This window comes from Bacillus rossius (assembly GCF_032445375.1).
Source record: "Bacillus rossius redtenbacheri isolate Brsri chromosome 4 unlocalized genomic scaffold, Brsri_v3 Brsri_v3_scf4_2, whole genome shotgun sequence".
Taxonomy (NCBI): domain Eukaryota; kingdom Metazoa; phylum Arthropoda; class Insecta; order Phasmatodea; family Bacillidae; genus Bacillus; species Bacillus rossius.
The window spans coordinates 52744947-52769104 of NW_026962011.1; the positions used below are offsets into that span (position 1 = coordinate 52744947).

At 41.4% G+C, this 24158-nt stretch overlaps 1 protein-coding gene across 1 annotated transcript in view; it reads left to right on the plus strand.

Moving 5' to 3' along the window:
- LOC134541862 (fibril-forming collagen alpha chain-like) overlaps positions 1-22830 on the plus strand; it is a 36700-nt gene extending 13870 nt beyond the window's left edge. The window contains exon 4 of the mRNA XM_063385562.1: positions 22606-22830. Coding sequence (XP_063241632.1) covers positions 22606-22830 — 225 coding nt within the window. The remainder of the gene's footprint in view (positions 1-22605) is intronic.
- The last annotated feature ends 1328 nt before the right edge of the window (positions 22831-24158 follow it).

Genomic DNA, 24158 nt, shown 5'->3' on the forward strand with positions numbered 1-24158 from the left:
GCAATGCTAACGTTACACTGCTTCCCATCTCAATGCAAAGAAGCCAATGTAATAGTCTTCCACCAACCAGGGAAAAAAGAAAACTCTACGGCAAAACTATAGGTCAATCCACCTACTGAATAAACTTTCGAAAGTAGCCGAGTGTTTACTACTGCATGGACTGCACAGACGTACGAGAGAATAATATCCTGTCTGATGAGAAGTTGGGTTTCCACAGCGCCCACTCCACAGCACAACAGCTCGTTCGCCTTACATAGGATCATGTAGTGGCTACATTCCTGGAAGTAGAAAAAGCCTTTGACGGAGTCTTTCATACAGACTTAATATATAAACTGTACCAATGAGTCACCTCAGAAGGCTCTAAATCAGACCTAAAACCTATACATTCAGACGTGCCACAAGGCAGCATCCTAGGCCCTGTACTATTTAATATTTACGTAAGTGAAATGCTTAAGCTAGAGCATCGCCTTGTGAAACTAGGCTGCTAAGGGGACGACACAGTCCTGTATAATAGGTCCCATAACCTACAATTAACCACTGACCGACTGCAAATAGCGCTCAGTGCAATACAGCAGTGGTGCACGGCATGGTGAATAAAGTGTTCACTCGCAGAAATCTGTCGCCAGTTGATCACAGGCATCAACTAACCCTGTTTGGAGAACACATTCCCCTCAAGGAATATGCGAAATACCTTTGTGTCCAGGTGGATCGCAAACTACTGTGGCGGACTCACATATACTCAAGGAGGGGAGGCATGCAGGATAGTGTGAACACTTTACCCAGTAAAGAGCAGGCGCGTCGGCAGTACATCCAACCAGTGACTGCATACCAGCCCCAGTGTGGCTACTGCCGCAGACACGCACCTCATGAAACTGCAGCGAATACAAAACAGACGCCCCCAGATACACCGCAGTCGAGGCACTACACCGCGAGACGAACACAGAAACATTGCATGATTTCCATGTCCGAACCACGGACAGTTTCATGGCCAATGAGAAACACATCTGACCCCACTTGTTTCTTCTCTCGGCAGGTACGACCTCGACGAGATACAGAAATATAAACGTCCTGAAATTTTTGCTTGCGCACCGACCACCGTGGTGCACTGTGGTTGGCTGAGCCGAGAGCCCTCGGCCAATCACAGCGCAGCAACTTCCCGCGAGCCGACCAAAGCCCTGTGGTTGCGGTCTGACGAGAGAACTCTGCCCTATGCTTTAAGATTGAGCTGGACAATGCGCGCTTATATACTGGCACACTCAACACAAGTACCTATGCCGGCAGTTCATAATATAAGACTAAGCTATTCTACAGCACGTGCAACATCGTAGATCACAAATACGCAGAAGTTGAGGCTGGGGCCTCGTGATGGTCTCTAACCGACTGCCTTCTACTGCAGCTCTGTCCTTTACTGAGTGTATCCCGATGCACCAACACGCTGTTAGGTGATTTTATCTTAATTAACTCTTAACTCCTGAAGGGTAGATGCTGGGCTAGGGTTTTGCAATGACAATTGATAATTTCGCTAAGTGGCGACAGCCTTTTACCGGCGACAGGTGATCTACCACTCTGTCCCTTCTGGAGTGAGTTCCGATGCGCCAGCTCGCGATTAATTAACACAATTATTTTATATGCTCTGGACACAGTCTTCTATCCCAGCTCTAAGCACACACGCTGACTGGCTGCCTTAAGGGTGACGAGTACTGCCACCCGCCACCAGGGGCGCATGCGTCACTGGTACACATCCAGATGCGCACATGCACCAATGCTGGCCAAAAAAGCCCAAACTCCAGCATGGTTGAAATTTTCTGCCCTTGACCAACTGTTCTTCCTGGAGCATATTGTTTTGTCCTGTACTGAACCTATCTGCTTAGTGACTGCAATATTTAACCCCTCATGAATGAGCCCAGGGTTTTCCCTAGGTCTATGTAGGTTTTACCTGGACCCAACTAAACTAATTATAGTCTAGAGCTAAGACAAGGGAAGTTAGTCATGGCTTCAATCGCTGCCATGTCCGGCCGATCCCCGAACGAAACACACGATACATGCTACCCTTCGTGCATTGCTGAAACCCGGCATGATTAGGCGTGAAGACTCAAACCTGGACGCACCTAGAGTCTTCCCTAAACCAGATACATCTAGTCTTTAGTTAGGTTAGGAAAAAAAATTGTAATTGTTGAGATCTGAAGCAATGAAGGAGAAGGGCCGCGGTTCGCACCCCGCCGTCTCGTCCGAGGGATGATAGTGGGGGGGGGGGGGGTTATGATAGTGGGGGAGGTCTCTGGTTGAACACGGAATGTGGTGCGCCTGGTTTTATTATTGCGCCCTCCCCTCCCTTGGTCCCGCAGCGCCAGCCGTCCTCGGAGCCCGCGCCTTTACCTTACCTCCGCGGCCTTTGAGGTTACCTCATCAATTACAAAGCCACGCGGGGGAGAGGGGAGGCCCTAGCCTTCCCCGCCGCCCGACCACGTGCGTATCACGGCTCTTAGAGTCTTTTTGTAATCTCTTGGAAAGTTTTCTTCTATTTGTTTGTTCCTCGTTTGTTCTTCCTTCTCCACCCGCCTCCAGCTCCTTCGACCCCTCCAACGCTCGCGATCTTTCCTTCTTTTTTTTTTATTCCACCTGCGCAACTCTTCCCTCGCTTTGCATTCAATCAAAGCCACGGGGCTCGCCGGCTCTACGCTCCGTTCGCAAAACATCAGCCTTGTGCGGAGATGTGAGACGTTGTTTTCATGCCTGTGCGCGCGCACGCAAAAATGTAAGATTTTTTTTGTTACGATTTTAATTCGAGATTTCCGTTGACTGATGACATTCAGCGGGTAAGAAAAATAGTGACTTAGCTCGAATGTTTCTGGGAAAGTCGTACCGAGGAGGTAGGTACATTTTTTTTTTACTCGAAAGAGTAATGCGGGCACGGTTTTTTTTTTTTACCTCTGTGTTTGAGGACCTGGTCTGAGAGGAAAGGTTACAGCTCTGCACTCCCCCCCCCCCCTCCTAGCCGCCGCCTCAAAACCGACGTCCCCTTAAATTCTCTTTGAGCCGCCGTCCCTCGGCTGGCGGCTCCTTTGATGTGGCGCCGGCACCGGGCGCAAGGAAATTAAAAGAAACATCTAGTTTTCGCGGGAATGGAAAACAGCGGCGCGGGACACCCTCTCCTGGCGGTGGTAGTCGCGGGGCGCTGCGCTAATTGGGGACCCCCCTCCTCCTGCCCCGCGGTAACTCCATCAGCTGGCGGCGTCGCTTCCCGCTGCTCGTTTCCGTGACGCATGCTTACATGTTTTATAAAGTAACGTGCCTAGCATATTTATATATGTGTCATGCATGTGCATATTTCAACAATTATGCAAGGCATTATATATATATATATATATATATATATATATTAATCGACAAAATATAACATTCACTGACCTGGATATTCAAGCCTTCTCTTGGTTTTCTCCGAGTGCTTCTGATTTTTTTTCTTGGCATGACGGCTGTCGGTGTTCTCTGAGCGCTCCTGAATATTCGTGACAGTACTTCTGCTGGTGCTTTCCGTGTGCTTCGGGTTATTTCTGAAAAACCAACACTGCATGCATTTTTCTTTTCTTTTCGAAATGAGACTTGCAGTTGCATTCATAGTTTCGTTTAGTTGGCGGATTCCTGTTAAACAATCAGTACTAACAATACTTTTTATCATGTGGAATTCAAACGCAATATAATACAGAGTGTATCAATAAGAATCATCCGATTTGGCACGTCTATATTTCTGAAACTAATAATCATATACAATTAATTTTTTTTGCTGAAAGAGAAACATTACTCAGTCGATTACTATGCCTTGAGACAGCTGAGAAACACTAAAATGTAAGACGAACTTCCTTCTCCTTGGTGTCTAGCGAAGCCCTCCTCTTGCGATTGTGAGGGAGCATCCCACATAAAAATAAATAATATTTATCTCAATACAACATAAGACGTCATCTATTGGCGAAATATTAACAAATATTTAAGTAATGGTTTTCATTTAAAACTCTCAGTTTTGCATTTGATATTTGTCTCACAAGCTAAGATGGATACTGGCAGGTTGCTTGCAGCTGTATCGAAAGGTCACAGGTGTAAGTTCTGCAGCAAAGAATTTATCTTGGGAAAGAATGCTAGACAACACGAGGAGAATGACTGGGTGAAAAATCCACTGAGTTATTGTAATACAAATACTTTTTTTTTAATGTTTCCCATGCTTCTTTTTTGTCGAATTTGCTTTCAAATGTGATACATTTTCTGTTTGTGTGCGCTTCTAAATATGCTTCATTTTGTCGAATATGCTTCTTTTTTGTCGAATGTGCGTCCTTTTCGTTGACTGTGCTTCTAAATGTTCTTCCTTCTTTGAATGTGCTTCCTTTATGTGGATTTGCTTCCTTTTTGATGAATATGCTTCAACAAGACTGTAATAAGGCCATGACCTGGTCTCTTGGTTCGAAGATACTTGGCCTATACGCCTGACATTGTACATGTTCTGTTTAAAATGTTTGCCGAGTATCGACAAAAAAAAACCTCTTGGTTCGGAGACGCTTGGCCTGTGTGGAGATTTGTTGTTTCTTATTATTCATGACGATGTTTTTTTTGTGACATATGACCTGGGCTAGACTCTGTGCTAGATCGCATGCATCGTGGCACATATGTTACCTTGGTAGGGAAGTGTTCCACTCTCGTTCCGTTTTCCGTACTTTGAAGCGATTCCAACAAGTACTTTTCATGTACTGGGTTATGACTTCAAGCATGTTGTCACGTGTTGGCTGATGGGCGGGATGCGACAGCCTGCGCGCCTAGAGCGAGTAGCTGGAGCGAGTAGCTGGAGCGAGTAGCTGGAGCGAGTAGCTGGAGCGAGTAGCTGGAGCGAGTAGCTGGAGCGAGTAGCTGGAGCGAGTAGCTGGAGCGAGTAGCTGGAGCGAGTAGCTGGAGCGAGTAGCTGGAGCGAGTAGCTGGAGCGAGTAGCTGGAGCGAGTAGCTGGAGCGAGTAGCTGGAGCGAGTAGCTGGAGCGAGTAGCTGGAGCGAGTAGCTGGAGCGAGTAGCTGGAGCGAGTAGCTGGAGCGAGTAGCTGGGTCTCCTGACACTTCGGCAGGCTTGCGAGTCGCTCAACGCCAGACATGCCTCGCTCGGCCTTTGGTACGTGAATACTTTTAACTTCACGTGAATTGGAATTTATTTTTTCTATGCAAGAGCGAAATAAAACACAAAGTAGGCAGGTGGATATCGATGACGTGGTCCTCACCACATTACTGACTGTCACTTGATGTGTGGTAACTCCTTTCTTCTCTGCCCTGCTTTTTTTTTTAGTTATTGTATTCCGGACCTTAGACTTTTTAATATATAATTGATCAATTTAATTAACTCTGTACCGCCTGGTATCGAACCGCGGACAAATTTTTTCGAATCAATCAATAAATCAATTGCTGATTTTTTGATGACTTTCGGATTTTTTTTCCAAACTGTAGGTTAGACCAATAATTACGTATTTTCAAGAGGGCGGCCATTATATCATTATTAGATTACTGGAGGCTGGAATCTAAGAAATATATGCATCTTTTAAGATTTTTCAAAATGTTTTATTAAATAAGTGGTTTTCACCTTAATTTATTTTCATCAGTCAAGGATCGAACCAAAAACAGCAATCGATAGAATAAATCATTATTTTAATAGCGATTTTTTGATAATTTTGGGAAATTTCCCCGAATTTCTAACTAAATAATTACAGATTTTCAAGATACGGCCAAGACTGCCAACAAGATGGCGGATATCGTGACAGTTAACTGTTTTTTAATAAATAATTATGCACTATAATCCAAAAAATTAAATGGTGGCGCACTCTAGCAGAGGGAAACAATTTGTCGAATCCAAGATGGACTCCAGCAGATGAAAACAAGATGGCAGCCATTATGTCATACTGGCTAACGTAATATATTCCTTGGAATTAGTGGTGGGAGGTCAGTCTGCCAGTAGCTTCCGTGGAGGTAGGATCTGTCGCCATCTTTACTCGAATAACCTCGCCACCTTTGAACCCAGTACCTTTTTTTAAAATTGTATCATCAATATTTAATTAAATTATTTTTTTATAAATATTACACTTTTTCCCAAAATTTCCTAATGAAAATTACAGATTTTAAAGAAATTTCAAATGACAGAAAAATCTCTTTATTAAAATTTAATGAATTATTATTATTATTTTTATGAATTCTAAAATTCTTCCCGATTTTCTAGCTCAATAATTACGGATTTTCAAGAGGGCGCCCGTAACGAACAGTGCAACGGTGACATCATAATTTTCATAATGCCAGCCTTGACATCCTAATTGTCAAGGTCATGACCTCAGCGGCTTAGGGCGGCTTGCCGATAAGGAATTTAAGCCGCTTTTAGGAATTTTTTATTGTTTTAAGGCAAATATTTGTTGAGACATTTCAAATTTATAATTTTTTACGCGTTTATTCCCCTCTAAATTTTTTTTTTTTTTAATTTTTAGATTTTCTGCGGGATTTTACTCAAAAATTGGACTTTTGGCGTATTTTGGCATATTATTGGTAATGTTTGGCAAATTTTGAAGGGAAAGGTCATCCAATATGGCCACCGTGATGTCATGATGGTGGTTCATTGACCCCATCCTAAATCCTCAAACTGGAACCTTTGACTGGAACTACTTTTATATATTACTGGAACTCGTACGTAAGGAACTTGCGAGCTTTGCATAATTGTCAAATTGGCTCCACAGCTTTTTTTAAAGATTATGTTAGTATCCAGAAGTCTCAACTAGCAACATGGACGTTGTGGACTCTCAGTGATACCAAAGTACAAGTGTGCTTGAGCTCGGGAATGTTGCTGAGGAAGTGGAGCAGGTGGATTCCCAACAAGAAGCTTCTTCACAATCTCCGTCAACCCACAGTCGAGGTTCGGCCATGAAACGTAAACCTCCTTCGGCATCTCAGATGCTCGCCCGTCCTGCGTCGGGGTACCAAAGAACAATGGCTCCGATAACCCCATGGTACTTTTATCTTCAAAGTTTACTTCCAGACATTCACTCCCAATGATTATTTTATCTTTCTAATCCAACTAAAACTAAGTGTATTTGTTAGTGAGGGGTCTGGGTTAGGGAGAACTCTATGTAGTTGCGTCCCAGGACAGAGCCTTTATGCCTAATCATGCAGAAAGGGCAGCATGCTTTGTTCTCTCCTATAAGAAATTATCACACAAATATATCCCTTGTTCTCTGAAGATTTTTCTGTAAATATTTTACACCGCAGGTATCTGCCTGCAATTTTCATTGTAACGTAGATATTGGAAAAATACCGCGCTCCTGGTTGGAAGAATGGGGAAGTTTCTTCACGAAACAGAAATCACTCCCGTCAGCAACTAGTTACGCAACTAGTCTCTAATAGGATTGCAAAACAATTATTTTTTGCAATAACCTTTACCTTATATTTGGCATACCTTCATTCCTCTGTGATAAGTAGGGCCATGCATATTTCGCGAAAAGATTCCGAGACTAGTTATAAGTTAGAACACTGTAGCACCGTTTGTGTTTCATGATTGGGTGAATTTCTTTCAGGTATATGTTGATTCATACAACACCAATCAGAGTAATTCAGTGCAAAAGCAAACACGTTCTGAGTGGCTCAGTCAAGAAAGGCAACGACTTCTCTCGCAGACGGCCGCCAATCACAAGGAAGAAACCACTGGTGCGGGTATACATTGTTGCAGTCTAATAGGCGTTCAGATTTATTCGCGAAAAATGCCTGCCCCTAGCTGATAAGTATAACCACGGCTCCAGGCTAGACTGAACAAAAACACATAACCAAACCATTTTAGAGTGCTCATTGGTCGGTAAAAAGGTCACATCTCTTGGCTTTTACGTGATTGGGTAACCACAGTTTCTCCTTGTTTGTATATGTATGTAACTGGCTTAGGATTGTCGAAAGCGTGTCAAGGGCATTGAATTCAATCATCAACGCGAACCAGATGTGCTTCAATTCCACTTTGCTACCCAATGAGAATTATTCCTTATTTTACGCTGTTTTAAATCATGCTATCCAGGACCGAGTATGTCCTGCTCCAGGGGTTTATAAACGAGGGTGGTGACACGTTCAACTTCTCCCGTCGCTGCCTGCTTCCCGGGAATCCACCGCAAACACCGGGGTAATTACTGGGGCTTCGCTCCTCCCCTCCTCGCAGCCACCAGTCAGCCGACGCCTCTCTCGCGAAAGAACAACTTCTGCCTCCCGCGCGCAACTTGTCCATTAGCAGAAGCGATTCCTGCCGGCTGCCTTCTCGGTAATTAATATCGCCGACGCGTTGTCATCCGTTATTCCAGCCACGGGTTTAACTTGTTTTTATTCTCTCCCACGAGTAGTGCTCCGTTCTTCCGTGGAAGCGGCGGCAGAAACTCGTTCCCACCCCCGGGCGACTTCTAAAGCCTGTTCAACAGGCAAGCATTGCTTTTGGTAGCACTCCTAAACATGGCACCTCATATTAAACCATGGTCTTCCTCCAACATTATTATTTTTAAATGTAACATAGTTTTAAAGTATATATACATTCCACATAACGCATAAGAACTTACAAAAAATGAAGTGAGCGGAGCAAAGAGAAATTTTTTTCCACTTTACAGCCTACCGATTATTACAATATTAAATACAAAATTATAGTCATTATAAAATATTTTTAAAGCTTATTGTTGTTTGTACAGACCAACAACCCATCTGAAACTAATGGTATAGCTAGGCACAGTTATTAGAATTGATATGAATGCGTCAACAATATCAGAACATTTTCAAATGCAAATACATAGTTGAATCCCACTGGTCTCTGTGGTTGTAATGCATTTTTGAACCTTAGTGATATGTTTGTCCTAGAACGATTCTTAATGATGTTTTGCTGTAGAAACATTTAATACAAGGTTTTTTCAAAATTTTGATACCAGATAAAAGCCACAAATGAGCCAGTATTGAGCTTTTTCGCTTGGCTAATTGCGACATGGTCTCTCCTAGGTGTTCATTTTCTGAACGTACAAAAAGGAAAAATGATGTAAGATAGTTTGTACTGTCTCAGTTTTAAATAAAAGTTCGTTTAAACGTAGCAATAATGTAATAAATATATAAGTATAAATAACTGCGTAAACTAAACCTAACTTACTACAGCTTTTCAACTTTTAGTATTTTTTTTTTTGCTTCTTATCAAAATGTTTAGGGCTTACATTGATGAATAAGTAGTAATGGTAAAATGCAGGTTTGAAATTATCTGAAAATAAATAAGTCATTATTTGACACATTATTAGAGACCCGTGAATTTCGCGGGTTCAATGACCTCCAGGATAGACTCTACTACACTCTACACACTCGGGCAAATGCCAACTGTTCATTGGCTGCTGACTTGTGAGTCGTCTCGACTGGGCGGCCTGTGATTCGGCACTTCTATGAGTGAGGGTCTCTAATTGGCCCCCAGTCCTCCAGATTAACAGTGAACCAATGACAGAAGCAGCACTAAGGTATAATTATTTGAATTTTAGCATAACACGAAATGAATCCGCGAAATTCACGGGTCTCTACACATTATTATTCTAGCTTGTGAATTTCAACAGACCATCCCTATTATTTTATGTAAATGCTTCGCATATGTTGAAGATTAGAGAGTAATGTAGCTGTATTATTCACCAGCAAAATGCATTAGTTGTTTTTAAAGTAAATACAATTTTTGTCTATTTTAACAAATACGCCTGTAAAACGTCTACGAACTTAACATAGTTCTGGGTCTTCCACAAAGATACTAATGCCAGAAAAAAAATGAAGACTGAAAAATAAAATTAAACAACACATATCCAAAAAAAAAAAACCTTTGAAGAACTTGAACGACAAGACCAAAAATATCTAAAGTTCGTAGCTGCAATTACTCATTACTCTTCAGCGTATGCAAATCATTCACATATAGGCCTATTAATAGGGATGTTGTGTTGAAAATATTTTAGCCAAAAAAGAGGATTTTTTTTTTGCTTGTAAAATAATCCTTAATGCATTTTATTCAACTTCTCCCAAATGGTTAATCGTTTTGTTATTCTTTTTTTTTTTTTTTTTTAGTGAAAACTTTACGTGCCTGCGTGCTTGGTCTTAGAGCGAGCTCCAGATGACGAATTAGAGCTCCAAGTTCCTGTATCAGTGTTGTGTGGAGTTTAGGGTTTTATTGCGGTAGAATGCCAAGGCGTTTACGCACGTAATTGTTAAGTTAGGTTTAGCGGGGCTATGCGCGGTGTGTAAAATGGGGCACCCCTGACAAGGGCGGTGAGGGAGCAGGGGGAGAGAGTATTCCACGCGCGTACAGGTGACAAATGCCTCGCGCCGCCAAAGGATTTCACGCTGTTATTGATAAACCGGTTACCGCCCCCTACCCCCTCCCCCTGCCCCTAACGTCCCCGCGGCGACGTTTATTGCGTTTCCCGGAGGATCCGGAGCAGGCGGCCGTGGCTGACGTGATTCGAGCGAGCGCGGCCATGAATGATTCATGAGGCGGGAGCCGCCGCCATCTTGCCGCGCTGCCCTCGGCCATCGCATAGCATTCGTATACACACATCCTCCCGAGATTTACAACTACATCTATCATTACCAACAAATGCTTTTTTCAAAAATTATCACTGTTAAAAATTATTTTTCAGTCTCATATTATCCTTGGTCACCTCCACGTTCAAGGATGACGAACTACACAAACTACCAAGTGGATACCAACTGATCAAAAATGCAAACCCATTTTAAGCTCGAGTCGCCTAAGCGGTGGTCAGTTCCTCTACTGCGTGGGTTTTCCGGCCCTTCTGGGAAAAAGGGGGGGGGGGATAAATTTTATAAGTTAAGGTCTTGATTTATTTTACTTCGGTTTAAAGCTGATTTGGACTTTGTCTGATTTATATGGACCTGCAAAATTCGCGGATTCATTGACCTCTAGGATAGACTCCAAAGTCCTTTAAATACTCGCGGAAATGACACCTGTTCATTGGCTACTGACGCGTGAGACGTCTCAACTAGGCTGTCCGTAATTCGGCACTTTCTTGGTTTAGTGTTTCCAATTGGCTCACAGTTCCCCGGATAAAATGTGGGCCAATCGCATAAGCGGTACGAAGGTATAGTTGTTTTGATGCTAGCCTATCGCGAAATGAATCCGCGAATTTTGCATGTCTCTACTGATTTATTGTTATTTTAAGGGTACTGTTTTCTAGGTGTTGTTTACGTACCGTAGCCACTGACCCATAACAACAGGCTTCTCTTTGCAACAGTTCTGTACTCGAACTTGAACGGTGAATCAAGACACGGCGGTGGCAAGTGAGCCGCGGGGAAAGCAGAGCATGGCGAGCTTTGAATATATATACTGTATAGAAGTCGCCAGCCCAGGTTAAAATTTCTAATACGGTTTGAGGTAGTTGGTTAATTCACCGCCGCAATCGCCACCATCTCTAGGGCATCGACTTGTGGTGGTCCCTAGCGGAAAAGTGTCGAACTCTTCAAACACCCTTTCCCCCCTCCCGTTGAACGACCTTGAACTGCAGTGAATGATTGGTGGGGGGTGCGGGGAATTACAGCGGGCGACGGTGCTGCGCTCTAACGTGTAAATAACAACTAAGACGATACAGGGCGTTACGGCAGCGCCCTGCAGCGGTGAAGTTCCCAAGCTGCTCCTCATACGCTTCTGAAAAACGTAGAGTAAATGCTATCCACTCGCGACTTCTATACAGTATATATATTCAAAGATGGCGAGTCAGCGTCACCACGCCGAGCTACAGACGAGTGCAGTGGCAGGCGAGCGGCCAATCAGCTGGCTGGAGGGTCGGTGCCAGGCGGCTGGTTACCAGTGATTGATGCTCGCGTGCCGCGGCCAGACACGACAATGCCCCATTCAACCGAGGTGCGGGAGGAGGGGAGGGGTGGACAGTATCAATAACAAGCACCCTGGCCGTCTCGGGGTAAGCGAGCCCATTTGGGAAGGCAGCGTACCCTCTGCTCGGTCAGAGCCCCAGCATCGCTCGCACAACCCCAGGGACTGGCACGGTGTCTGCCAGGAATCAAGTGTGCAAGCGCGGCTCCAGGAGGGGGGGCCCCTCCCGAGACCAATTATATTGATTAGTGTATATTCATGTCTACTTCAATATTTAATCTCATATGTTAAACTTTCAATTCATCAAAAGTTGCATGGAGCTACTAAGGCTCTGTATTTGAAACCTGTAATTTGTAAATAATATTCCAAGGCCAATATCTGACCACTTTCATTTTTTGCAACTACGACCTTTCTTTGTGCGATAGCCCCTCCCGAAAAGTCATCCTGAAGACGCTATTAGAAGTGTGTGTGTATATATAGGCCAATAATAGCCTCAAATCCCATCAAATCCTTAGTATTCGAAGGATTCGATATTCGAAGGAAAAGATTCGAAGAAAAATATTAGAGTAAATAAAATAAATCAAACAATTCAACACTTACAATTTCTGAAGTTTACAAGGAGAATTGCTTTCTTCACACCTATCCTGGTTACCATTCTCCAAGATATTTCACTTTTTAAAACACGAAGTAATATAAATAAAATTACAATACTTAGGCTATTGATTCTGGAAACTTAGTTTGTGGAACAACCATTTAAAGGGTGGAAGACCAAAGTTAATATTTTTTATATATTGAAAATTATTTTAATTTTGACTCTTGACACCAAGATTCTGATTCGAGGGACTCTCTGGGATTCGAATTCGAGATTTGGATTCGAAAAATTGGGATTTGACCCATCACACACACCAACACCGATATTCTTACTATATATATATATATTTTTTTTCTCGAAAAATGCACACCCTATATATATATATATATATATATATATATATATATATATATATATAGGGTGTGTATTTTTCGAGAAAAAATCTTATTGGTCATTAGACTGCAATAAGGTACATCCGAGCTAGCGATTGTTCCCTTGTAATTCAGGACGTTTTGCTTCCGCACTGGACAGCTATGATGGGCGTGCTGAGTGAAATAAACCCAGGCAACCACGAAACACAGGCAATGCTACAATGTTGATACATACAGCTGGCCTGAAATTTTTTTCTCCAAAAGTGAATGGATTTACTTATATATGATTTAACGTCAGTTGTTCTGGAACCAAGACGTGTTCGACACTACCTTCGATATTGACCAAGGCCTTGACGTCTGGATGTCACTGAATTATGACACCGTGAGTGAAATATGTCACCTTCATAATTTGTTAATCGAAATCAAACTATTCAATTAAAAACTTTTAAAAATTTAAACAAACCTAAATGACTTAAAATAAAAAAAAGTATAGTTTATAATGAGTTTTCTCTATCATGCCATTTTGAAATATGTAAACTCAATAAAAGTCAAGGGAACAAAATAAAATAATACTTTATTTATTATAATCAGCGATAAAAGCAATCTAGGTTCCAAATTCGAACCCTATTCCCACATGATATTAAAAAACAACTATAAATGTGATAAGTTGCTTTGTGAAATCATGTTGTTTAGGTGAGAACTCACTCGCATGATGAAGTAAAAGCCCTGGGTTTTTAACGTCGGTGGAAGAATAAAGAAAATGATCAGTTTGTACATCTTTGACATGGAGGTATTAGTCTATGGAGTGAGTGGGCTATGTTCTGAAGTTGAAGCAAATATCGTAATACGACAAATTCTGGAAACTCTGGCAAATTAGCATTGGCGAAGCGCCAGACTATTTACTGCATTGCTTTCACTCCGCGCCGCTAGATGCCACTACTGTAACTAGTTTCACGCACTTAAAAACATAGGTTCACTCGACACCACCAGGTTCGCTGACATCACTAGTCTCGCGTATTTTTTTACCAGTTCCCCATATTGTCCCTGTTACGATATTTAAGTTGAAGTCAACTGGCTAGCAATTTGATAGCAAAACAAATCGTATCTGTATAAAGGCTGATGTGCTATAAATTTGTTTAATAGCTTGAAAAAGAACTCGCTAGTAAGACTCGTAAAAATGCACACATGCAGTGGATATTGCTAAACAAATATATATAATACCAACAAAACTGCAAGAAATTAGCGTTAGTCTTTTCTTTGTTTTTACTAGCTCAGTCTCTTTCGGTAGATCAAACTGTCTCAAGACTTCTGGACCTGGGGCTATTCTTTAAACATTCAAGACAATTAATGACTTTAACAGATTTTAACTTTGATATCGTACATATTACTGATCAATGTCAGTTAACCAGGTCCAGTATGTACAAGCTACAAGTCTTTACGTAGTTAAGTAGTATTAAGTTGTTTTTGCGAGTTTCAAATTAGGTCTTGATCGTAAACATCATAGTTTAAGATATCTTGCCATTAAAATAGGACAGGTAACTTCTCGCTGTTCTTGTTAATTCGGGGATGGGGCAAACAAACCTCGTCGCGTCGTTACAATACCAAGAGGCTGTGGAAAACCTCTCCGAACCCCTGTCTCTCCTCCGATGTTGCTGGTTAGATCTCACTCTCCTCCGATGTCGCTGGTTGGGTCTCCGTCTCGATGCACCTCCTCTCGTGCTGCTGGTACTCCAGCAGGACTGGCGTCGGTCACCTGGAGTCGTCTAGAAGGATGATGTCCTCCGGTACACCGTCTACGATGCCGTCTACCGCTGTCGAACTCCTTCCATCTCGAAGATTGATATTCCTTTTCTTCTTTTCTTCTTAATTCGTCGTTGATCCAGTTCTATTTATGCTGTTAGTCAAAACTTATCGTCGTCGTCGATTCTTTAGTAGAGCTTCGAACATCGGTAACTACCTCTTCTTCATTGTGTAGTTCCGGTATTTATTATAAAATCATCAATTTCACGTAGATTCTAGCTATTCAGTCGTCGTACCAATGTTTTACGTGATATTCTTACATTCATTTATGACTAAATCACGGAGCTCTTTCTCTCTAATCCTTCTCCCATGATAGTAGAACAGAAACTCAAGTTCCAATTTGTTTCAAACAGTCAAAGCTTTCTCTATTGAACACTCTCCGAAATCACACTGGAAATACTAAATTCTTTAAATAAAATATATGCGCAGTCGAGCGTCCAATCACATATACTCTTTCCTCAGTAATGACCCAAAAACAATATTAAAAGGTGTAAGCTCATTTCCTATTCGTCGCCGTTTAACAAATGTTTGCAAAGACATTTCATAAAATTATTACTTAGATAAAACATGAAAATACTTAAAGAGTAAAACCAAATTGACCTGACCATAGAGATACAATACTGGTAAATATAATTCATAACAGGACTAAGACAAAGTCATAGAGGTAAGAAGTAAAATAATAAACATAAAATTCATTTCTATTGAGGGCTTCTCAAATACCTCTATAGAATAGTCCCCTTCAGAAATGTGACTAACGAACTATACTCTGATATAGGTCTTAGGACCATTTCTCATCATACAAACATCTCATCTATATTCTAATTATTTGCAGAAAATTTACATTTCATATTATTGACCTTATTTACATACTTACTTGCAAACATAGAGTATTGTCACCGATATATGTCTTCAAACGGACATATGTGTAACAGTGTATACTATTCTACAGGAGTGTAATATTTCCTCAACTGCGTTATATTATAGTGTCCTATTACTTGTTTCGTTTTAATGTCAGACAGTTCGTAACAGTTACTTCTAATAATCTTCGTGATCATATATGGTCCATTGAAGAGTAGAAATAGCTTCTTAGTAACGTACTTCCAAAATTGGCTTACTGGATTCGTTCTCTTGAGTACTAAATCTCCACAATTAAAACTCATCTTGCTGGAATCTTTCTGGTATTTTCTCCGAAGATCCGCCGTGGATGTCAACTTGGCTGCGACCAACTCTTCAGTTTCCTTCTGTATTATTGCAATGCATTTTTCCGAAACTTCCCAATTTTCAGTAGTTTTCGTATTTTCTGTGTCATCCATAGCAGTTACCATCCAACCTGCAAAATTCAAAATTATTTTATGGCTAGCTAGAAAATCTACCCCGAAAATTACTGGTTTGGCCAATCCTTTTACGATTAATACATTAATGTACTTGGTGCTACCTAACCCTTCTACTTCCAATAAGGTCTGACGATTAATGATGGGACTAGCCCTTGATGTAACTCCTAGAATCTTTAAACTCGGTACTGGCATTCTCGGTAATGATATTCCGGTGCTCTCTATCATGGCTACGCAGTCTTCGCTGATGCAGGATATCTCTGCGCCGCTGTCTAATAGTACAGGCACTTTAACTCCGTTTAAAGTTAACGATATCTCCGGACATAGTGCTTGTTTCGCTTGAACTTCGGTTTCTGTGTGCTCGCTGAGTAAAAATTCACGCTCGTTTTCTTTGAACATAATTATTCTTGTCATTTGCGTCGGGATCCAATTTTATACTAGCCCCGTCTAACTTACAATTAGGGACTGACGTGCGGAGCGGGTTTTCGCCATCCCTAATTAGTTTACCGCACTGTCCTTAAATCCTCTAATTTGCTCTTGTGACAAATTAGCAAATCCATTATTTGCATTCGGTGAAATCAAAAATGTGTTATTACCTCCTTGGTTTGTATCTGAGCTTCTGCTAGATTGCATGCGCGGCCATTCCGTGTTGCTTTGCTCGTGACTTGGCGCTATAGAATATGAATTTCTTTCTCCTTGTCGCGCGTCGTGAATGGTGGTGCTAAAGCTGTTCCCTTTTTCAGACGGTACAAACGTTTGTGCATTTATGCTGTACTGACCTCCGGAATGATTATTGTAATTTGCCGATCGTTCTTTCGTTGTTCGATTTTCGCCTGAATTCTCTCTGAAATTAACTGTCCCCTCCTGACGTTTATTCTCCCACTGTGATTCATTTTCGCGTCTGTCTTGTCGCTTCTCGTTTCTACGACGATAGTACTGTGGTTTATAAAATCCGTTACCATATCGCTGACCTTGATATCTATTGTGATACCAATTACTTCCGCAGTTTTCAACGTTCAGTGTGTGAATTTGAGGTTGTTTGTGTCCGCTGTTCTGCCCTTCATTTCGGTTGCGCCAGTTATTGTATAACGGTGTCTGTTGGTTCGTGTTCTTGCGCTCGTTAGTTTCTTTGTGCGTTACCGTTTTATCGAGCTTAACGAGTCGTTCATACGTTAACAGTTGTTCCTTGAAATCTACAATATTACTGTATTGCCGTCCACTAAGTTGTAATTGATAATTGAGTGGTAATTGCGAAATTATCATGGCAATAAACTCTTCGTCTTCCATACGGCAATCAAGATAACGAGTTCTCTCGTACATATCGCTGATATGCGCCTCTAAATTTTGAAATTTACGATTTTCGAATTTTTCAGAATGCAACTGTATTCGCAAATTGCTTTGGATACGAGTATTCCAAAATTGGGATATGAAAGCTTTCTGAAACGATTCGTATGCGTGTACCGAATCTTTCGCCAACTCCCACCAATAATATGCCGTGTTTTTCAAGCAGTGGCTAACGCATTTCAATTTTTCTGCGTCTGTTAACTTAAATGTGTGGCAATATTCTCCAAACTGATTTAAGAATCTTCGAGGGTTTTCATTACTTTTCCCTGAATATGTTGGAACGTCATCCAACCATTTCTTAGAAGGGTGGTGTAGTGTAAGTACCGGATCTGCTGACATAATTGCAGTACTAATATTCGCGGGATTTCGCTCGGCTTCTATCGTTATCGATTTGTTTACCGGCGTGTCTTCCTTGTCGGTATTACATTCGCTAGTGTGGTGAGTCGTTAGTTGGGGCGAGAATGTTGCGATGTGTCTGGATTCTCTTTCTATTTCCCCTATTTTCGCCTCTACCATATCTAACCTTCCTGTTAGACGCTCGCTTAAGTGTACTACTTTATCGTCAGTGCGTTTACTGAATATTTCTACACCTTCAATACGAGTGTGTACACTGGAAAACTTCTGTTGCATCTCGTGCTGTGTTTCAGTTAAGTCATGCCTGATTTCTGCTGTTTCATCTGCAATCCTGCCTAAAGTGTTATTTAAGACTTGCACTAAATTGTCTAGTCTTTCGGCGTTTTCTCGCTCCTTTTGTTCCCTTTCTAACTTCTCCTCCTGTTCTATACGCTCCCGTTCTTGTTTCTCCCGTTCCCGTTCTAGTTTCTCCTCCTGTTCTTTACGCTCCCGTTCTTGTTTCTCCCGTTCCCGTTCTAGTTTCTCCTCCTGTTCTTTACGCTCCCGTTCTAATTTCTCCTTATTCATGAACTGGAACAGTGCATCTAGGGTAACAGTTGGTGTCGGCGGCGAATGACCCAAATCCATTTCCTGCTGTGACTCCATACCAGTAGTCTCGATGTGCTGTTCTGGTACTACTTCTCTAGGTTCTCGTTCAGGACTAGAGTCAGAAGTGTCATTGCTACCTCTCAAAAAAATATGACTTCCTACCTGTGTCTGTCATCTTGACAAAATAAAATTACTGTCTGTAATTTTCAAAGTGTCTTGAGTTGTTCAAAAAAAATCATAAAATAGTCCCTAACGTTGGCTTACACGTTGTGCGCCAAAATTCTGAAGTGTTTTCAAAATTACTCTATGGAGTATATTTCCTAAAATGCCAATATCTATAATGTAAAATGTGGTCTAGTTGGGCGCCGTGAAAACTCTATAAAGTACTAGTGCTGTGATTGTGTATGTAGCACAACTACTAACCTCTACAGAATATTAACTAAAATATGTCTTGTTATGTTGATAGTGAAAATAAATTATTCTCAAGTTGTATGTACTGGTGTAGTTTGACTCAGTGTGAATACCAAACAATAAAATGTTGTATAATTCCTTAGCAGTATGTCTCCTTCTCTTTGTGTGTAAGTATTCTGACCTTAAAATCAACAAATATAAGTAGTGGGTTTAAAAGCATTAACTTCTCTATGACTGCTGATCTCAGTGTAATAAAAACTAATTATTCTTTCAAGACAATCCAAGCTAAATATTTCTGTCTATCTGGTTTAATATACACATGATATATAAGTATGGTTATCAATCGGAAAAATAAAATATAATGAAACTTTAACTTTTTACTAGGGTCAAAATCATGGTTGTATGGGTGACAATACTCTTTTGCAACATATCCAACTGTAACATGAAAAGTGACAGAGTCAATGATTAGCAAGCAACATACAAATACCTTTGAGACAATTATTCATGTTTAAATAGGTTTTTCATTAAACAAAATTTCAATATCCGTTATACTTAAATGTCTTTCAGAACTAATTACGTTTTACGTAATTGTATCACTGAATAATAGTTTGGTTATCAGTCAATATTTTAAATATTATTGAAACACATTTTAACTGGCAAATTAGTCTTTTCTTTGTTTTTACTAGCTCAGTCTCTTTCGGTAGATCAAACTGTCTCAAGACTTCTGGACCTGGGGCTATTCTTTAAACATTCAAGACAATTAATGACTTTAACAGATTTTAACTTTGATATCGTACATATTACTGATCAATGTCAGTTAACCAGGTCCAGTATGTACAAGCTACAAGTCTTTACGTAGTTAAATAGTATTAAGTTGTTTTTGCGAGTTTCAAATTAGGTCTTGATCGTAAACATCATAGTTTAAGATATCTTGCCATTAAAATAGGACAGGTAACTTCTCGCTGTTCTTGTTAATTCGGGGATGGGGCAAACAAACCTCGTCGCGTCGTTACAATACCAAGAGGCTGTGGAAAACCTCTCCGAACCCCTGTCTCTCCTCCGATGTTGCTGGTTAGATCTCACTCTCCTCCGATGTCGCTGGTTGGGTCTCCTTCTCGATGCACCTCCTCTCGTGCTGCTGGTACTCCAGCAGGACTGGCGTCGGTCACCTGGAGTCGTCTAGAAGGATGATGTACTCCGGTACACCGTCTACGATGCCGTCTACCGCTGTCGAACTCCTTCCATCTCGAAGATTGATAGTCCTTTTCTTCTTTTCTTCTTAATTCGTCGTTGATCCAGTTCTATTTATGCTGTTAGTCAAAACTTATCGTCGTCGTCGATTCTTTAGTAGAGCTTCGAACATCGGTAACTACCTCTTCTTCATTGTGTAGTTCCGGTATTTATTATAAAATCATCAATTTCACGTAGATTCTAGCTATTCAGTCGTCGTACCAATGTTTTACGTGATATTCTTACATTCATTTATGACTAAATCACGGAGCTCTTTCTCTCTAATCCTTCTCCCATGATAGTAGAACAGAAACTCAAGTTCCAATTTGTTTCAAACAGTCAAAGCTTTCTCTATTGAACACTCTCCGAAATCACACTGGAAATACTAAATTCTTTAAATAAAATATATGCGCAGTCGAGCGTCCAATCACATATACTCTTTCCTCAGTAATGACCCAAAAACAATATTAAAAGGTGTAAGCTCATTTCCTATTCGTCGCCGTTTAACAAATGTTTGCAAAGACATTTCATAAAATTATTACTTAGATAAAACATGAAAATACTTAAAGAGTAAAACCAAATTGACCTGACCATAGAGATACAATACTGGTAAATATAATTCATAACAGGACTAAGACAAAGTCATAGAGGTAAGAAGTAAAATAATAAACATAAAATTCATTTCTATTGAGGGCTTCTCAAATACCTCTATAATAATACCAACAAAACTGCAAGAAATTAGCGTTAAACTACATTATGAACAAAAATTGTTTTGTTGTACAAATAGTAAAGGGGATAGTAGGATGTTCTCATTTTGACTTCTTGTATTAACACGGCAAAGATTGCACACACCAACTCCATTACGTCTTATTTCCATGGTCTTTAGAGCATGCATTTGTTTTTAATATCGCTTGACGCATTACCTCCGTAATTTTTGTGGACATAAAACAAACCCAAGCCAGTAGTTGTAATGCCAGGCCATGCAAAATAAATAAATAATAAAACAAATGACAGTAGGGTCAAAAGTAGGTAGTTCATTAATCTATGTAGAATAATCTTTGAAATGCGGTGCGGTGCGGGATGTGACAAAATCGGTCGTATATATATTATTTACTACCTATTGAGAAGACATAATGCTAAATTTCCAAGATTTACTAACGCCTGTATGAAAACATCTACACGTTACAACCGAGCTGGTTTCTGAATAGCTTCTGGCGCGGCGATCCGTGAGTTCATGCTTATCCGTACCTTAGAGCCGAAATTTCCAACGTTCAAATTCGGCTATTTTTGGTTATATGGCAAATTAATTTTTAAAAGTGATTTTTCTAGCAAACCATAACGTCTTAAATCACTCAGAATTTTTTTTAAGTATTTAAAGAATGTTTTAAGAGCCGAAAACCAAAGCTTTAATTGAGCCAGACAATCTTAGGTCCAGTTACAATGTTACGTACCTGTATCTGTTGGAAAAACCCTCCTATTTGTAAGAAATTAATCATCACTTCCTTCTTACCAGCCACACGCATATCGAGGTTGATAGAAAACACAGTATCACTGAAAGATCATTTGTGACTTATACCTGTCTGGTTGCGAGGTATAATTTTTTTAAGAGACATTTGTAAATATATTTTGCCTTTAGGAAAGGAAAAGTTAGGATTAAGTGAAATAACAAGATCTATCCTAACTGGAAGTAACGTATACATCTACGCAAGTATGCGAGTAAACGAATATATCTAATTCGATTTAATATAATTGATATTTTGAAAAAATTTACTGTAGGATATGTTTTTAAATAATTTAAAGACTTGTAAAATCATTTTCTTTCCATATTTCTGTGTAGAGAGCACAGATAATTCTGTGGGAGGAATCAGTCAGACCAGTATCACAGCACATACGAACGCAGTCAGTTGACAACGTCGATACAGTTGCAACGAAACAGTAAATACACACGACAACATTCGACAACACAGCGACTGACAGAGGAACCCGGATACTAAACTGAACAGATTGTCTGGACAACACACCAGATGCTGTAACATTGTTCTCACTGGTTCCTTCCTCGCAATTCTCTGTGCCGTCTACATATTTAACATCTGGCATCGGCCGACTTTAGCTTGTTTTCTGTGTGCGTGTGTATTCGTCTTGCCGTGTCTGTTATTGTTTTTTATCTCTATGATATACAGTGCAAAATAGAGATTGCCCATGAAGAAAATAATGATTTAAATAATATAATATTGTGTTACGTTGCATATTTTGTCACCGTGTATGTTTCACGTATCATCTACCGTTCGCAAAGTCAGGATTTGTAGTCACTCGCTGCGAGGGGAATACTTCACACGGGCGACTACAGCTGTGTCGGTAACCACCCCAGTGCACAGGTGGTTACTGCAACAGGCAGCCAGAGTTAAGTCATAAGCCATGTCAGCCAAAAAATTTAGCACAGAAGCTTTATTGTGAGATGTTTCAAAAAAATTTGAAATTACAAGATAGGGAGGCCTAAAACACCTTAATTTTCTTTGGTTCCACAGTTGGATACTAAATTAAAATGAACTTTCATGGAACAATTATTGAAAGGGTATAGGTATATTGTAATAAGTAAATAAAGACAAGATGGCGGCTGGGGTTGCAGGGCAGGATGCAGTCGGCAGAGCAGGCCGGGGGCGGCGTGGATCCTAACCCGCACCTGCCGGATCTGCGCGGGCCGCCGCCCCCGAGGCCGCCGCCCCCGGCGCCGAGGACCCCGCCCCCGCGCCCCCAGGGGGACCCCCCGGAGCCGCGCCCCCGGAGCTGAAGTCCCCGCCCCCGCCGCCCCCGGGAGCTGAAGTCCCCGCCCCGCCGCCCCCGGAGCTGAAGTCCCCGCCCCCGCCGCCCCCGGAGCTGAAGTCCCCGCCCCCGCCGCCCCCGGAGCTGAGTCCCCGCCCCCGCCGCCCCCGGAGCTGAAGTCCCCGCCCCCGCCGCCCCCGGAGCTGAAGTCCCCGCCCCCGCCGCCCCCCTTGTCTTAGCCTGGAATAAACCTGCTTCCCTTGCACCTTGAGGCAGTGGTTCTTTCCAGACGTGTTTGGCCACGTGTCAGTGGCACCTTCTTTCAATTATCATTCATGCAATGGGCAATTATTATTTAACACAATTTTTTTTGCCATAGGCCATTGCAGTATTGCACTGTCTGTTCATGAAATAAAATAACCACACGAATGCAATAGTTGTAGCTGTTGCAACTGTTTTGTCATATGAAAATTACTGTGGTTTCGTAAGAAATTTTCAGCATTATCTCGAAAAAACGTATTCCATAAATTAAAAAAAAAAACCATAGCCATGTGAAGTACACAGTTACAATATATTTCTTGTGGTATAACCATTTCTCGTCGACTGGTTTCCAAAGGTATTTTTTAGAAAACTACAGAAATATTTTTTGAGCACTCGGCTCTTGTCGGCACCGACTGCATGGCTGTCAGTTGTTCGATAGCAGGACGGGTGTAAAGTTAGCCTTCCGGGATGACTCCTGAAGCCCATGACAAACGTGATCCAATCATTTGCAACCAGGGCGCGGATCACATTGTGGCAGCCGCCGGCCAGCAGACGACAAGAGTCCTGATTCATCCACAAGGATGTGGGTCGAACCCGCGAATAGAGCAGATCCCTACCCATGCGTGCAGTTAATATTTTCTCAGTATGCAAGATCAACGCGACGGCTGTTTGTAGTCTGAGCAATGCAATCCGTTTCAAATTTGACAGTTCTCAAAACAAGCACCATTCGTTAAAGAGAGGGAAAATAATTCGCGTATTCATTTCGCGATATGCTAGAACTGAAATACTGATGCCATTGTGCTGCGATTGCCATTGGCTCGAAGTTTACGCTGAGCTGCGTGGACCGATGAGAAATCATCACCCAGACAATGTAGAATCAGAGACCAACCAGAGAAGACGTCTCACAAGTCACCTGTCAACTAACGGGCGACATTTACTCGGATGTACAGAAGACTGTTATGGAGTCCATCCTGGATCGCGGATTTTTTTTTTTACTCCATGCTAGATTCAACTTGCTTATATAATTACAATCAATGCTTTTCACGGTGCTCAACGGTCGACAACAAGGTCACATGGTTTGGCGGGATACGAGTGGTTAAGTGACCACTTGTCAACCTTGTTTATAACTGTCTCAGGGCCGTCGAGGCCGTATGCAGTAGTCTAAGCATCAGTTTTAGTTATAAATAGGAACAGGAAAAACGCGCGGGTTCAATGACCTCTAGGATGAACTTTATAGTTCTACG